This window comes from Dipodomys ordii, unplaced genomic scaffold (assembly GCF_000151885.1).
Source record: "Dipodomys ordii isolate 6190 unplaced genomic scaffold, Dord_2.0 Scaffold127, whole genome shotgun sequence".
Taxonomy (NCBI): domain Eukaryota; kingdom Metazoa; phylum Chordata; class Mammalia; order Rodentia; family Heteromyidae; genus Dipodomys; species Dipodomys ordii.
Genome location: NW_012267343.1, coordinates 8,161,755 through 8,178,696, shown reverse-complemented (window position 1 = coordinate 8,178,696; position 16,942 = coordinate 8,161,755). Strand labels below are relative to the sequence as shown.

General features: G+C 40.2%; 1 protein-coding gene and 1 pseudogene across 2 annotated transcripts in view; one reads left to right on the top strand and one right to left on the bottom strand.

Moving 5' to 3' along the window:
- Slc31a1 (solute carrier family 31 (copper transporter), member 1) overlaps positions 1-15,237 on the top strand; it is a 33,608-nt gene extending 18,371 nt beyond the window's left edge. For both annotated transcript variants that reach the window (XM_013030154.1, XM_013030153.1), the window contains exons 2-5: positions 9,812-9,970; positions 10,526-10,598; positions 12,382-12,550; positions 14,218-15,237. In XM_013030154.1, coding sequence (XP_012885608.1) covers positions 9,848-9,970; positions 10,526-10,598; positions 12,382-12,550; positions 14,218-14,419 — 567 coding nt within the window. In that variant the 5' untranslated portion in view covers positions 9,812-9,847 and the 3' untranslated portion in view covers positions 14,420-15,237. The remainder of the gene's footprint in view (positions 1-9,811; positions 9,971-10,525; positions 10,599-12,381; positions 12,551-14,217) is intronic.
- LOC105996162 lies at positions 4,589-5,226 on the bottom strand (annotated as a pseudogene).
- Positions 15,238-16,942: the final 1,705 nt, after the last annotated feature.

Genomic DNA, 16,942 nt, shown 5'->3' with positions numbered 1-16,942 from the left:
CTACTATATCCATTTCTATCACTTGGCAAATTTACTCTGAGAGATATGTATATGTTAGAATGTCTTTTTGTTGTTGTTGTTGACCTGACCTGTTTTCTCACCTTCACTAATCATTTTACTTCTTTTTTTTTTTTTTTTTTGCCAGTCCTAGAGCTTGAACTCAGAGCCTGGGTGCTGTCCCTGAGCTTCAGGTTCACTTGCAGCTTTTTTTGGTGCTTAATTGGAGATAAAAAGTCTCATGGACTTTCCTGCCCGGCTAGCTTCAAATCACAATCCTCAGGTCTCAGCCTCTTGAATAATTAGAATTGTAGGCATAAGCCACCAGCATTGAGCATTATTTTTTAATACATTTGTGAGGCAGAAATTCTAGAGTCATACATTTCTGCCATTTCTAGCTGAGATCTGTGATTTACTCAATCCCAATTCCTTTTATAAAATGAATCAATAAAATTGTCTATTTAGGACTTCTGTACCCCAAGAAAGGCACAGATGAAGGGAAAGCAGCTAAAATATCCAAAGGGAGGTTATGCAGTTGTGGTCCTACAATTACGTTACTATTTCTGAAAGTCCATTTAGAAGTGTGAGGCCAAGACCTAGGGAACAGATAGACTATTGTAGCCTTCAAAGAGGAGGGTTTTCTCCCTATACATACATTGTGTTGTCTTTCTCTCTCCCACTTACTGGAAATTTTTACGTTTTTCCCCAAGCAGTTCCAGCACACTGACCTGGAATACAAGACATAGACAGATTTCTTTCTTTCTTTCTTTCTTTCTTTCTTTCTTTCTTTCTTTCTTTCTTTCTTTCTTTCTTTTTTCTTTCTTTCTTTCTTTCTTTTCTTTTCTTTTTGGGGTCCGGTCGTGGGGCCTGAACTCTGAGCTTGGGCGCTGTCCCTCAGCTCTTCAGCTCAAGGCTAGCGCTCTACCACTTGAGCCACACAACGCAACTTCCGGCTTTTTTCTTATGTGGTGCTGAGGAATGGAACCCAGGGCCTTGAGCATGCAAGGCAAGTGCTCTACCACTGAGCCACCTTCCCAGCCCTCTTTCTTTCCTTCTTTCTTTCTTTCTTTCTTTCTTTCTTTCTTTCTTTCTTTCTTTCTTTCTTTCTTTCTTCCTTCCTTTCTTTCCTTCTTCCTTTCTTTCTTTCCTTCTTTCTTCCTTCCTTCCTTCCTTTCTTTCTTTTTTTCTTCCTTTCTTTCTTTTTTTTTTGTCATTTGGTAGCTTGAACTCAGGGCCTGTGTGCTGTCCCTGAGCCTCTGTGCTCAAGACTAGCACTATGCCATTTGAGCTACAGTGCTGCTTCCATTTTTTGAGTAGTTAATTGGACGTACGAGTCTCACAGGGCCTTCTCAAGCTGGCTTTGAATCATGATCCTCAGATCTCAGCCTTCTGAATAGCTAGGATTACAGGCATGAACCACTAGTGCCCAGCTCATAAGACAGATTTCTATGCCCTACTTATTACTGCATTAAATCAAGCCCCATCCTGATTTCTATATCTCTTTCACTGCTCTCCACCAAAGAACAACTTAGATGTGGAATTCATAATGCCATCAAGAGAATGTTAAAGTTCACCAGTAATCTATAGTCTACTCTCAGAAGAGACTGTGAAAGAATTAGACCTTTGATACAAGGAAATTTGAACACTATATGAAGCCAAGCCAGGCTATTTCTCAGACTGTCTACTGACTTCCATACTGGTCATAAAAGGCAGGGTTGGGCTGGGAAAGTGGCTCAGTGGTAGAGTGCTTGCCTTGCATTCCTGAGGCCCTGGGTTCGATTCCTCAGCACCACATAAGAAAAAAGCTGGGAGTGGCGCTGTGGCTCAAGTGGTGGAGCACTAGCCTTGAGCTGAAGAGCTTAGGAACAGTGCCCAGGCCCAGAGTTCAGGCCCCACAACCAGACCCCCCCCCAAAAAAAAGGCAGGGTTAACTCCGTTAAACTGGTTACCTGTTGAATAGGATATAGTCCATAGCATGAATCCTTATTTATGGTGGTGTATTGTCTTTACTTTGAATTTCCCTTATCCATGCTTGCCAAAAGCTTATAAGCCATAAGTAGAAAAATCAGGCAATCAGCTAGATAGGTTTCTCTTTTTATATTTTTACAGATATAAAAAGGAACATGAACCTAATTGTTTTAAGAATAAAAACCTTCCCTTATAGAAGTCAGGGAAGGCTGTCTCTAGAATTGTCTGAAATTCCAGATTACATCTCTCTGAGCCAGGGAAGAGGCCATGTGGCAGATGTGGGAGTCTAGTCTGTACTGTCCCTCTGCTTTGTTTCTCATCCACCATTGTGCAAAACCAGGAAAAGAAAAGAGAATTTGAATTTTAGACAAAACCTATTATAAATAAATGTCAGTGCTAAAACCAAGAGTGAGCGTCAGATTTTAGCCATCTTGCTAATTTTCTAACTTTTGTCCCCATTCATGTTTATTTTTCTAAAGAGGCTAGATTTTGCATCTGGTTGACAAATTAATCTTTTTGATGAGTTTTTAGGAGGGGAGATAGGGAAGGAATAGGGGAAACTTTTTTATAGTGCTCAGAGTTAGATTTGGAAAGAATTATTTCACTGAATACAAGGACTTTGTGTGTGTGTGTGTGTGTGTGTGTGTGTGTGTGTGTTGTAGTGTGTTGTGTGTTGTATATGTGTGAGTATTAGGGCTTGAACTCAAAGTCTTATGCTCTTGCTTGGATATTTCTGCCCAGGCTGGCTATGAGCATGGTCCTCAGATGTCAGCCTCCTGAATAACTAGGTTTACAAGCATGAGCCACCAGTACCTAGCTACAAGGACATTTTGAAAGCTATTTGGGTAATACTGCACCATACTTGAAAAATAACAGAAAGGGAGAAGAAACACGAAGAAATATAAAACTGTCTTACACTCAGTGCCATTTCCCATATCTAACAGTTCCCAGCATAACAGAAACAAATTGGCATATGGCCAATTTCAAGGCTCCAACTAAAGATAAGATAAATATACTTTAGAAAGCAAATAGTATAAAGCCTTCCTAGGACAAAGACTTAGTATTTTTTTAAGTTTCTTAAAGTGTTTATTTCTGTGAGAACAGAACAATTTTCTATTAAGTATTTTGGAATGTTACTATACTATGCATTCCCCCTTTAAAAAATCCTTTCAAGATATTCTTAACTAGTGAGAGAGAGACAGAGAGATCCTGATTTTTTTATTTTTTATTTTTTTTTGCTGGTTGTGGGGCTTGAACTCTGGGCCTGGGCGCTGCCCCTCAGCAATTCAGCTCAAGGCTAGCGAGCCACAGCACCACTTCTGGCTTTTTCTGCTTATGTTGTTATGAGGTATCGAACCCAGGGCCTCATGCATGCAAGGCAAGCACTCTATCACTGAGCTACCTTCCCAGCCCAGAGATCCTGATTTATTTATTTTTTATTTTTTTGGGGTCCGGTCATGGAGCCTGAACTCTGGGCCTGGGTACTGTCCCTCAGCTCTTCAGCTCAAGGCGAGCCCTCTACCACTTGAGCCACAGCTCCACTTCTAGCTTTTTTCTTTTTGCTTATGTGGTGCTGAGGAATCGAACCCAGGGCCTCAGGTATGCAAGGCAAGCGCTCTACCACTGAGCCACCTTCCCAGCCCCAAGATCCTGATTTTTTAAAGCAAAATATTCTTAAAATTCCTTTCACTTGACAAATAGAAATAATCTCTTCTTGTTCTACTCTGGTGAATATAGATATATTTTACACAGCAAAGTATCCCATCACTTACTTTTTTTTATTGTGATTAAGTGATTACATAATTTCCCAAATTTCACAGTATTGTGGGATAGTGATGCTCAGTTAAAGTCACAAACACATTCTAATTTTCCTAGATCAAATTGTCTATCACCGTCTATAACATACAATGGTGTACACATATACACCATATATGTGATCAGCAGCATGGGGTTATTTAGTAGTGGTTCAACGAGATGAGTGGAAGTTCTTTGTTTCTTTTTTTTTTGTCTGTCATAGGGCTTGAACTCTGGGCCTGGGCGCTGTCCCTCAGCTCTTCACCTCAAGGCGAGCGCTCTACCACTTGAGCTACAGCGCCACTTCCGGTTTTCTGGTGGTTTATTGGAGATAGGAGTCTCACAGTCTCTCCTGCCTGGGCTGGCTTTGAACCGCGATTCTCAGATCTCAGCCTCCTGAGTAGCTAGGATTACAGGTGTGAGCCACCAGCGCCCGGCCAAGTTCTTTGTTTCTTAAGTCCTGTTAATTTTGTCATATCACTTATCAGGGAGACCATGTACTGTTTGTCTCTTTGCTCTTGGCTTACCTCGCTCAACATGATTTCTTCTAGCTCCATCCATTTCCCTGCAAATGTCATTATTCTGTCATTTCTAATGGCTGCATAATATTCCATTGTGTATAGATACAACAATTTTTTATCCATTCATCTGCCCATCACTTATTGACAGAACAAAGGTAAGACATTTGTTTATACATCCTATTCACAGTGCATCACTGCCATGTTCATTTAGACATTTTTAAAGTTATATATATACTCTTCTGGCAAAAACAAAGTTTAGGAATGGCAAAAGCAAAAGAAGTTCTAGATATCAAAGCTCCAGAATGGAATTAATCTGACTCTTTATCATCAAGATAGTCGTCTCTATTGCTTAATGTTCAAACTTTATCTGTTCCCTGATTCTTTTTCAGGAAAGACGCACAGTCAGCATTCATGGCCATGTCCAAAGCCAGCTTCTTCTCATTGTTTCTTAAGTCTGTTCTCGCACCTTTTGCCAAAAGTAACTGGACAATGTCAGCATAGCCCTTCCAGGCAGCAGTATGCAAAGTTGTGTCCCCCAACTTGTTCTCTGGTTCAGTTCAATATGGGGCTGAATAAATAGAGCTTCCACCACGTCTTCGTGACCCCTGTGGCAGTACAAGACTGTGCTTCCAGCTTTGTCTAAGCCGTTCACGCCCACTCAGTTGTCCAAGCACTCTCTCAGCCAGCTCAGGTTGCCTCTTTCTGCAGTTTCAGGCAATGGATTGGCAATGGATTCTGCCCGCTCAGCCATGTAATTGCTCGGAATGAGCCCCGTCTTGCATTTGCAGGTCCTTTTCCATCAATTGGCATCACTCATGTCAGTCATATAGATAATATCACCTTCTTCAAAGTACAGTTCATCTGGAGTTCTGGGTTCAAAAGTATATAGAGCCCTGAAGACTTTAACTTGTCTTTGTTTGACTCGTTTGGGAAGCAGCCTCGACATCTCGCTTCCTTGAGCAGCTGCTTGAGACCAGGCACATATAAAACAACAATTGTTCCTTTCAGCTAAAGCCCCCCAAATCACTTTTTATCCAGTGCTCAGTGATGCGCCTCCCAGGACCCATGCCCACCCTCACTAGAGAGAACTTATTGACTATTTGCTATGAACTCAGTTCCATATCAATCTGTGCTTGATCTTTTTTTTTTTCTTTTTGTGCCAGTTCTGGGGCTTGAACTCAAAGCCTGGGCACTAAGCTGCTAGGGACTAGTGCTCTACTACTTGAGCCACAGCTCCACTTGTGCCTTTTTTCTGGTTAACTGGAGATAAGAATCGCTCAGATGTCAGCCTCCTGAGCAGCTAGGATTACGGGCATGAGCCACGTCTGCCAAATTTGTGCTTGGTTTTCTTTGAAAGGAAAATTTGTAGGCTATTTCTTATTATGCTAAAGATCTAGAAAGTTTTCTGTGCTAGCAGAAGGAATTATTACATCCCTGCTGATAGCCATCTTCTGGTATGAGACAAATCAGGACAGGCAAAAGAAGAACTTGAAAGTGGCCTTGGTTAGGAGAAAAAAAGCTGTTGATTAATGCCATCTCCTACAAAGTTCACTTACTGGACTTTCCTTATTCAATATCTTTTTTACTGTAATAATCCACAAAATAATAATAGCTTCCATTTTGTTACATACTTCACTAGATGCTTTATGTATATTACCTCATCTAATGCTCCCAGCAGCCCTTCTCCATGTTCAAAAGACTGGAAGTCAGTTCTAGAAAAGCTCAGTAACTTTTCCTGGGTCAACCATAACATCTTCCAAATTCTTTGATGGATGCTTTCCTGTTAAATTAGTTCTTCATTACTCCATTATCTAATGTAAAAGTGACTGGATCCCTCTTGGATTCTATTCAAACTAGTTTATTTTACTTGGCAAAGATGTAAATGAAAGTACAGTATTTCTGTCTTACCTAGTTATGAACTCAATCTGGTAATACAATAGTATAGGTAAACTTTATCAGAAAGTCAAGAATACTAAGAATTTTTCTTTTGTTTTTCAATTCAATCCGTGAGTTATTTATTCAAGGTTTTTTTGTGTTGTTTTTAAATGTCTGTAAACTTCATGAAGTGATAGAATAGTGGTCTGTAAACTTCATGAAGTGATAGAATAGTGGAGGTTTAGCCTGGTATTAGCATATGTCTATAGATTGTACTTAAGGAGGAAACCCAGTGAATTAAAGTTCCTTCTATCACTTGTCATTACTTTTCTTCAAGTTCTTTTAATGATCAGTGCTTTACTTGGTTTAATAAAGATACAGTCCAGCCACTTTGTGGACCTTGAGCCCAGTTCTCAGAAAGAGGTGAAGGTGGAGCTTAAATCAGAGAAAACAGTTCTTAGAGAGCAAGTCAGATTGACTCTAAAGTTCAGAGAAAGTTGAATAAGCCAAAGATAGAACCCATAATTTCTCTGAAGTCATACCTCTTCAGATTACAGTATTGCTATGATCCTGGCCTTTGACTTATTTATATCAGTATTTATTTTTTCTGAGCTTGGGTCATTGTAGATTAGAGCCATTGAAGTAAATGTGAAAAACAACAATGCTAGTTTACATCCTGTAAATAGAATTTCTGTTTTACAGAGAATGGTAGGTGTGTTTGCTTGTTTTAGAAGTTGGGTTATTCACATCCATACAATGAGACAAAGCAGGATATTCTTAGGAGAGGATCACAAAGGCTCAATAACTATGTGCATATGATCATATAAAATGATTTTTTTAAATGAACTCCAAGAAATGGAAATGAGGTTTGTTGTTACTTTGCTTTTTTTCCCTCCCTTGTTGCTGTTCTTTAATTTTTTGTACCTTTTGTCTGGTAAGTTAATCTGCTTTGGGGAGAGTAAGGGAGAACACAGAAAAACTGAGAGAAAACAAGGGAAAAGGTGGCACTGTCCAAAAAGAAATGTACTCATTACCTGAATTATGTAACTGTAACTACTATGTCACCTTTACAATAACAATTTTAAAAAGGAGAAAATAAAGAAGTTAGGTGATTCAAATACATGTCTCTGAACATCCAAGTAATCAGAGAAAAAAATATAGTCATTATGTGTTCGTGTGTGTGTGTGTGTGTGTGTGTGTGTATGTGTGTTACTTGGGCTCAAACCCAAGGTTTTGTGTAAACCATGCAAGCATTTTACCTTATTACACTGAGGTACATTACCACCTCTTACAATACTTAAACAATTTTTCTCCGTTGTAATATCACTTAGGTTTGACATAGTCTGTGGAATTTTTCTTAGAAGAAGGGCTTTCCTCACCTTCCCCTCCAGTACTCAGGATGCAATTCAGAGCCTTTCATAAGCTAAGCAAATGTTCTATTGCTGAATTACAATCCCAGTCCAGATGAGGCTTTGAGTGAGAATAAGGATTTATTAGGATTGATTTAAGTTTAAGCTACAGTGTATGTGTGTATGTTAATTTCCACCAGATTTATTCCTTCCTATTCAGATACCATTGTAAGCCTTGCATAAGATTCTATTACTGAAGTCCATTGTCTGTTGACAAGGAAAGCAAGTAGATTCTCTTCCTGATCTATTTCCTAGGATGTTTGGATGTGAAATGTATCCTGTACAGGTGACACTTCAAAACAGGTGCATAGTTTGAAAGTTTTCAAGTTTGAATATATGAATTCTTGAGTTATTGATATGTCTGAAGAGCTTTTATAATGTATGGTCATTGAACAGCTTCCTCTAATTAGTAGTACAAAGACTGAACAAATAGAAACCTCTGAGTCTTTGAAAATTGTGAATAGGAAGAATGTTGAAGTTAACAGAAATCAAGGACACAACTCAAATAATTTGTGGTGCTGTGTTTTTACTTTTGAAACGGTACTCATACCTTAGAATGAAAATTATGAAAACTGCTGCCCATTTACCCATTGGTCACTGTGTAGCCTAAGCTGGTCTTTTTAACTCCTGCCCTCCTCTCAAACTCTAATTTGCAAGCTCTCTAATTTCATTTGTTCTATTATTTAATGTTTACAGCAAAACCTTTTTTTGTCTTTTTTTAAATTTTTATTTTTTATTGTGAAAATACTGTACATGGGCAAGATAATGAGTACATTTCTTATCAAGCATTGTAGCCTCCTCCTTTATTTTCCCGTCCCATCCCTTCCCATCCTCCCCCCCGCCCCCCTACCCATACAGTAAAATATTTTGTGGACAAAAATATTTATAGTACCAGATTGGCTAGTTGTGTAATTTTCAAATAGTATAGTATCTGGCACAAAAGTTATTTGAAATTCAAAGAGGAACTTTGATTATGTCTAACTGATGTTTTGCTGGAAATAAGCATCTTTGATAAGCCATAGCATCTGGAGTAGTTTAAGAAGAAAAAATAGATTGCTGAATATTTGTATTTGTGAGTTAGACTCCTGGCTCCCTCACCCTGGAAGCTTCCTGTCTTACGTGACTTTAGCCAAAAGCAGTGGCTCAGGCCTATAATTCTAGCTGCTAGAGATCAGGAGGATTGCATCTTGAGGCAGCTGGGCAAAAAGTTCCTTCTCAACCAGTAGCTGACTATGGTGGTGCATTGCTGTCATCCCAGTTACATTGGAGCCTCAGGTCAAGTGGCTTGTAGTTTCATATCAGCCCGGGCAAAAATGTTTGAGAGATTCCCTATAATAGAAGAAGCTGGGTGTGTGGTGTTCACCTCAATCCAGCTATGGTGGGATGCATGAAATAGGATTATGGTGTAGGCAAGGGCCTGGATAGAAGCAGAACCCTGTCTCAAAAAGTAAACATTGTGAAAAAGTGCTAGTAGCATGGCTAAGCAGTATAGTGCCTGCCTAACTCCAACTGTAGGAGTTATTGCTCCTTAGTTTATGTCCCAGGCTGACTTCTGCAATAAAGTATTGATGTGCTAGTAAAGACACAAGGCAGAATACGCACTGTCTAGACTTAATTTAATATAGAATATCTAATTTATATGTTGCTTTTCACGTTCTTGACTCAAATGTCCTGGTAGGATTGAAATTATACCTAAAGTCTGAGCACATTACTTGCCCAGAGCAACAATAGACCTTTTTTCAAATTTCAATTAGCTGAAGCTAGTTGTCCTATAAGTTACAATGTAATCTGAAAATCCTGATTAAATACAGGCCATCCCAATTAGGTGAATTATCTGAAGTACTGGCTTTTTATCTACTGACATTTATGATTAGAAAGCCTTAGAGAAATTAGATTTCCTTAATGGTATCCATTGGTACATTATTACAAATGATCTTTTTCCTACAATCCATTCTCCTTATCTCATATTCAAATTTGAACTCATTTATGTATCTTACAGGAGCAGTTTGGCAGAATGAGTGTGGGTTGGTTATCTGAAGTCCTGCTATAAATCTTCTGTCCACATTTCCCAACATGATCCCTATTGGCCCACATTACTTCTCTTTCCATCTGTAGATCATAAACAAAATAAATCTAAGTAAAGATTCTAGCAGATCATTCATTTGTTGGGTAAAATTCTGTATTGAAAAAGTATTTAAGTGTTTTTACTATTTCTACATACTTATTTATATCATTCCTTTTCTTCAGAGACTCTTCAGCTTATTCTCATCTTTTCCTGGCAAAATGGATCATTCCCACCATATGGGGATGAACAGTATGGACCACAATAGTACCATGCCCCCATCTCACCATCACCCAACCACTTCAGCCTCACACTCCCATGGTGGAGGAGAGCACAACATGATGGTGAGTGTTGGGGGAGGGTAAGCAAAGGCCCTTTCCCGTTCACATAGACAATAGAAGTAATGGAATTGTAGCACTAGAACGTTATTGTCTTTAAAGGTCAGCTTTCCAACGAAGTAAAAACCAAAGTATATTAAGGATAGACAGCTAGAAAGACAGATCAATCAATCAATATATAGATAGTGTACCTCTAGATAAGTCAAGCAATTTACTTATATTCATATGGTGAGTCTGCTATCGAGTCACACCAGAACCATGGTTTCTAGGGTTCTTTGTTCTCTAGTTTGCTTCTTTGGAGTTTGCCCTTTCCTGAATGAAGTGTTCAGGTCTTTACACTTCATTTGGGAAGAGAAAAAAGACATAAGGTGCTCTTAGGGGCCAAGAGAGTAGTATTCTTACTCAGTGCCCATGGTAGAAATGCTGATATGAAGAAGAAAGTCTCCCCTTAACATCTTATATAAACCTATTTTGCCTTTAAATGTGCCAAAGCTATTTGTTTGAAATTCTTATTTAGAATATGCAGCCATCTCTAACTGACTTACTTTGGTGTTCTGGCAGCGTATGACCTTCAACTTTGACTTAAAGAATGTGGAACTATTGTTTTCCGGTTTGGTGATCAATACACCTGGAGGTGAGTAATCCATAAATGGTGACAAAAAATTTAGCAAGCCACATCTATCTCTTCCTGTCATAATTATTGACTCATTATGGTCTTGATATATCACCATCATGGGTTCTATTCCTTAAATGGAAGGCAGGGTATCTAGTACTTACTTTGGTCCTCTGCTAAATCTCCCTTAATTAGTATGTATATGTTCTAGAGCTCTGAAAAGCCATTTAAATACCAGATAGAAATCTTTTGCAATCCCTTTTCTTTCATTCTTTTCCATTTTCCTTGTTCAGAACATAAGGTATTGGTCCTGGACCTAATACTACAGTCACATTCATATACTACAAAGTAACTACAGGTTAAAAAGCACTGATATAAGCAAGGTGAGGGGTGACATTGTCCAAAAAGAAATGTACTCTTTACCTGACTTATAACCATTATAATAACAATAAACAATTTTTAAAAGATATAATCCAACTAGTGCCCAGCATAAAAAAAGCACTGATTCTAATATAATCCTATTGTATAAATAAATTAAGTTTCAAGTGTTGAAATGACTTGTCCTGAATTACACAGAGCTAGGACAATGGTCTGCATCTTATGACCTTATCTAGACCATTGCTATTTGTGTATGTAAATTACAATACACGAAGTTCTTGGTTCTTGGCATTGAATTCTTTAAATTCAAATTGCCAGGCTCAGTAGTCAAGTGGGCCACCTTTGGAACCAGACATATCGTATTTTGTTTTGAGAAAGGGGGAGCATTTAGCTCAAATAGTTTGTTAAATTAGCACCATGAATATGTTCTTATTATGAACACTTCACATTGTGAAAGACTTAGCATGGAAATGCCTGTTCATGATATGTAGTCTGAGCCAGGCAAAGATGTCTCAAGCTTGTTCCTACTTTGGAGGCAGAGACTGGGGGACCATACTTCGAGGCCAGCCCAGACAAAGAGAAATTTACAAGATTTTATCTCAGCCAGTATATGGGTTCAGTGGTGCATGCCTGCCATGTTGTCACCAGCAACCTGGGGAAGAACAAAGAGTACAGTCTAGGCATGAGGTGAAACCTGACCTCAAAAATGACCAAGGTTAAAAAGGGACTGGAGGGCTGGGAAGGTGGCTCAGTGGTAGAGCGCTTGCCTTGCATGCCTGAGGTCCTGGGTTCGATTCCTCAGCACCACATAAGCAAAAAGAAAAAAGCCAGAAGTGGCTCTGTGGCTCAAGTGGTAGAGCGCTAGCCTTGAGCTGAAGAGCTGAGGGACAGCGCCCAGGCCGAGAGTTCAGGCCCACGACCGGACCAAAAAAAAAAGGGACTGGAGACATGGCTCAAGATGGAGAGCTCCTTCCTTCTATGCACAGGCCCTGAGTTCAGTCCCTAGTATTGAACTTAAAAGTAGTTACTCTTCTTTTCCATATTCTACATTGTGTATTTGAATGGAGCAGAGCTAATTTAATGAAATTAGGCAACAAGATGAAAAGGTTATTTGAGATAAGTTCTTATATCTTAATCAGAAAGTAAATGGATTCTTCAACAGAGGCCCTGGTAACTAAAAACATCTCACTTGTTCTAACCAGGCAGGTAAAGAGGTAACAATACAAAAGCATTTTTTTTAAAAAAAACTAATGGCTGGAGGTGTGACTAAAGTGGCAAACCACTTGCCTTAACAAAAACCCTAGTACCACCAAAAACAAAACAAAACACACCTGAAAGCAGAACTTTATCTGTATCGTCTTTCTTTCTGAATTATATACTGGCTAATGATCTTGACAGTGCTACTATCTTTTCCTTCCCTCCTTAGAAATGGCTGGAGCTTTTGTGGCTGTGTTTTTACTAGCAATGTTCTATGAAGGACTCAAGATAGCCCGAGAGAGTCTACTGCGAAAGTCACAAGTCAGCATTCGCTACAATTCTATGCCTGTCCCTGGACCAAATGGAACCATCCTTATGGAGACTCACAAAACTGTTGGGTAAGAAGCCTGAACAGATCCAGAGAAAATTTCTAGAGCCTTGGCTTCGTTATTCAGGAAAGAGCTGTTTTATTAGTAGGCCTCTTCCTGAATTCTATGCAGCCTCCAACAAAACTGTCTGGAGATTTGGGATTGTGGGTTATTTGTGTGTGGGTGGGTGGGTTTTTTTGTGGGTTTATTTGTCAGTCACGGGACTTGAACTCTGGGCCTGGGCACTGTCTCTCAGCTCTTCAGCTGAAGGTTAGCACTCTACCACTTGAGTCACAGTGCCACTTCCAGTTTTCTGAGCCATTTATTGGGGATAAGAGTCTCACGGACTTTCCTGCCCAGGCTGGCTTTGAACCATGATCCTCAGATCTCAACCTCCTGAATATATAGGATTACAGTGGTGAGCCACTACCACCTGACTGTGGGTTATATTTATTCTGGGTGTATTTGTCACTTGGAAAGAAGATAAGGAGTCCATATTTTAAATCCGGTTGTGGGGCCTGAACTCTGGGCCTGAGCACTGTCTCTCAGCTTTTCAGCTCAAGGCTGGTGCCCTACCACTTGAGCCACAGCGCCACTTCCGGCTTTTTTTTTCTTTTTGCTTATGTGGTGCTGGGGAATCGAACCCAGGGCCTCAGGCATGCAAGGCAAGCGCTCTACCACTGAGCCAACTTCCCAGCCCAAGGAGTCCATATTTTAAAACATTTGCCTATATGTAAAGTTAAGAATTTTCAGATCAAGGTATAAAAGAATGGTATAATACAATTGGTCCTTTCTGTAAAAAGTTTGATCCAGCTAAATCTAACCTCATTTTATAGTTTGCAACTATGCTAGTGTCAGTGTTCTAAGAAAATATTGAATGATTATTACTTTGCTACACATCAACAATTTTTTTTGAAATTTGGGATTTATAGAAATGTAAGTCTTTAAGGCTGGGACTCTGGCTCTATGGTAGGGTGCTTACCTAGCATGCATGAAGCCCTGGGTTCAATTCCTCAATACCACATACATAGAAAGCTGGAAGTGATGCTGTGGCTCAAGTGGTAGAGCACTGCCTTGAGCACTGCTGAAGGACAGTGCCCAAGCCCTGAGTTCAAGCCCCAGGACTGTTAAAAAATAAAAATAAAAAAGTAAATCTTTAATAGAAGTGTAGGTCTTGAACCTTAAGAAATCATATAGGCCAGCATCCTGCTTTCAGGCAAACAATATTACTTATTCTTAGTGAGGCCAAAATACTTGTTGAGTTTCTCAAGAGTGACACAAGCGATGAGTAGTTGGGTCTCCTGATCACTAGTTAAGTCATTTCTTCTACAGCACCCAACTCTCAGACTGAATTCCATTCTATGGAATGTGAGCTTTGAAAGTGTTCAGGCAAATCAGTGTGGGAAGATTTAGGGTTTCCCTTTCACAGCCAAAGTAGAGATAAGTCAAGATTACTTCACATTTTCCTCTTCTCCCCAGAAGGGCACCTGCCTCCACCTGATATAGGACCAAATATGGCCAAGCTTATAAACCTCACAGCCCCCTGGTGCCTCATTTCAGGAGCTGCTAATCATTCATACAAATACAGTGAGTTGCCGGGTAGCTGTGAGGAAGTACAGTTGAGGCTGTGCTTATGGCTGCAGCTGCTCACCACTTCTCCTGATCTGCACATGCTCAGAACCCTGTTTACTCCTCAGGCAACAGATGCTGAGCTTCCCTCACCTCCTGCAAACTGTGCTGCATATCATCCAGGTGGTCATCAGCTACTTCCTCATGCTCATCTTCATGACCTACAATGGCTACCTCTGCATCGCAGTGGCAGCAGGGGCTGGAACAGGATACTTTCTCTTCAGCTGGAAGAAAGCAGTGGTAGTGGACATCACAGAGCATTGCCATTAATGCCAGACTCCATGGTGTGGCCTTACCAATTGCAGTGGGAAGCAGCTTGAGTTGGGAAGACATGATTCCTGCTCCAATCATCCCTTCTCACTCCTCTCTCTTTACACACACACCTGCTGAGTAGAGGTTTAGTTTACAGTCTCCAAGGTAAAGTGATGTTTTTCAGTAAGCTGAGATTCCCATTTCTCTCATAGTGAAGCCACCCATGAGATGTCATCTCCTCCCTCATCATCCTAGATTGTTGGCTAATCCAAGTAGCTTTCTAGTCAGTGACTTGATTATCTGCTGCTTTTTAATCTTCTGGGTTTTCTTTAACACAATATGTGAATTTGATGGGGGTTGTTTTGTTTTTTGTTTCCTGGGTCAGTAATGAAAAGGGATTAACTTCAACCAGGATTGATGATAGTGAGGGACATTCTTGCCCAACTCAACCCAGGACTCAAATGTCACATTAGAACACAAGTTCCAAGTGGTAAAGTGTCTGTCTAGCAAGCCCAAGGCCCTGCATTCAAGCCCTAGTACTGCCAAGGAAGAAAGGAAGGTCCAGTCATTGTACTCAGTGAGTGAAAAATACATTGTGCCTTTCACTAGGCGTGATGTGTTACACCAGAACCTTTGCAGTATGTGGAGGGGTGATTGGAGACTAAATGTAGGCCTAGAGCTTGTTGGGTTCTGTATTTTTGGGTTGCTCACCAACTTGTTTTCCCACCTGATATTTTGACATTTTGATTAGGATAAGCTTTCCAATCAGAAAGAAAAAGACAGTCCATTTGAGAAAATAGAAATAGGTTTTTAAAAATAAAACTATTGTCATTTTACTTTGATGTCATTTTACCTTGATTTGACCCTGCTGAATGAAGCAGAAGAGTTTGAATTATCTTTTTCCTACTATTATTTTATATCTGCCTGGAAACCACCAGTGGTTTTTCAGACTTTAGTTGCATCAAAATCATCTGGAAGGCTTGTTAAAACACTAGTTTCTAGGCCTCAAACCCAGAACCCCAAAATTGACATTTCTAAGTTCCCAGGTATGCACTTCGAGAATATCTAATATCTGAGGAGGGAGGTACTTAGTATTGGGCATAAGAATTAGAATGTTCAAGCTGGGCACTGGTGGCTCATTCCTGTAATCCTAGCAACTCAGGAGGCTGAGAGCTAAGAATCACGGTTCAGAGCCAGCCCAGGCATGAAAATCCATGAGACTGTTATCTCTAATTAGCCACCAGAAAACCAGAAGTGGTGCTGTGGCTCAAAATGGTAGAGCACTAGCCTTGAGCTGAAGAGCTGAGGGACAGCGCCCAGGCCCAGAGTTCAAGCCCCACAACCAACACACACACACACACACAAATTACAAAGTTCAGGATGGGAATGTGGCTTAGTGGTAGAGTGCTTGCCTAGCATGCATGAAGTCCTGGGTTCTATTCCTCAGTACCATATAAACAGAAAAGGCTGGAAGTGGCACGGCTCAAGTGGTAGAGTACTAGCCTTGAGCAAAGAAGCTCAGGGACAGTGCCCAGGCCCTGAGTTCAAGCTCCATAACTGGCCAAAAAAAAAAAATTAGAATGTTCATTGTAGGTTGTGTGTCTGGGCGGGTGTATTTCCTGTAATGCTGCTCATCAATACTTTATCATTCCATAAACATTTATTCAGCTTCAGCTGCATACACACACGCCCCCACACACAAATACACAAGTGACAGCTATAGTAGCATTTATGAAGCCACTGGTTTTTAAAAATGGTTTCTTGGAAGTGATTTGTAGGCTGCAAGGAGCAAAGGCAAAAGCCAGGCATTGTCTTGGAGAGACTTAAGAGTGTGGTTTGCTGATGGGCAGATTTTCCTCTGCCCTCAAATCCCATGCCTCATACCCTAGGTAGAACCTTGTCCACCCTCATTACTCTTGGGGACTTAATCAGATTACGAGTGGCCAAAACCTCTTTGCTCAATGAAGAATCACATTGGATTTTTATTCTGTTCAGTCTTTAGTCTATACTGCAGTCTTATTCCCCAAACTACCTCTTTAAAGTGATTCTTCCAGTCTGTTAATCCTGCCCTTCTTGGTGCTAGATCCAATTGTGCCTCTGGGCAGAGAAGACAAGACAGCTATCCTGTTGGCCTGTGTTGTGGGTTTGAAGTTTGTACTTCCTCTGTAGGTGCCAATTCAATATTGGAAAACAAGTAATATGTACTTTGGTGGTCTTGAACCGAGAGGCTTTGAGGCTCTTGGATCAAGGTTAAAATCCAAGAACCAACATTTAGAGCTTTGCTTTTCTCTCAGTTCAGCCCCCTGTAGTGCTGATACTCAGCATGAGAAAACTGAGTAACAGGTACTGACAGAGCCCAACATTACAGTGTAAATAGTCTGTTGTTTTCTCCAAAGCCAAGGAATAATAAATAAGAAACAATGCTAAGTGGTGACTGGTGCTCTCTAGAAATCTCCATGTGAGCTGCTATCAAGTATCTTCCAGGAGCTAGGAATGTAGCTCAGAGGTAGAGCACTTGGGTAGCGTGTACAAGGCCCTGGA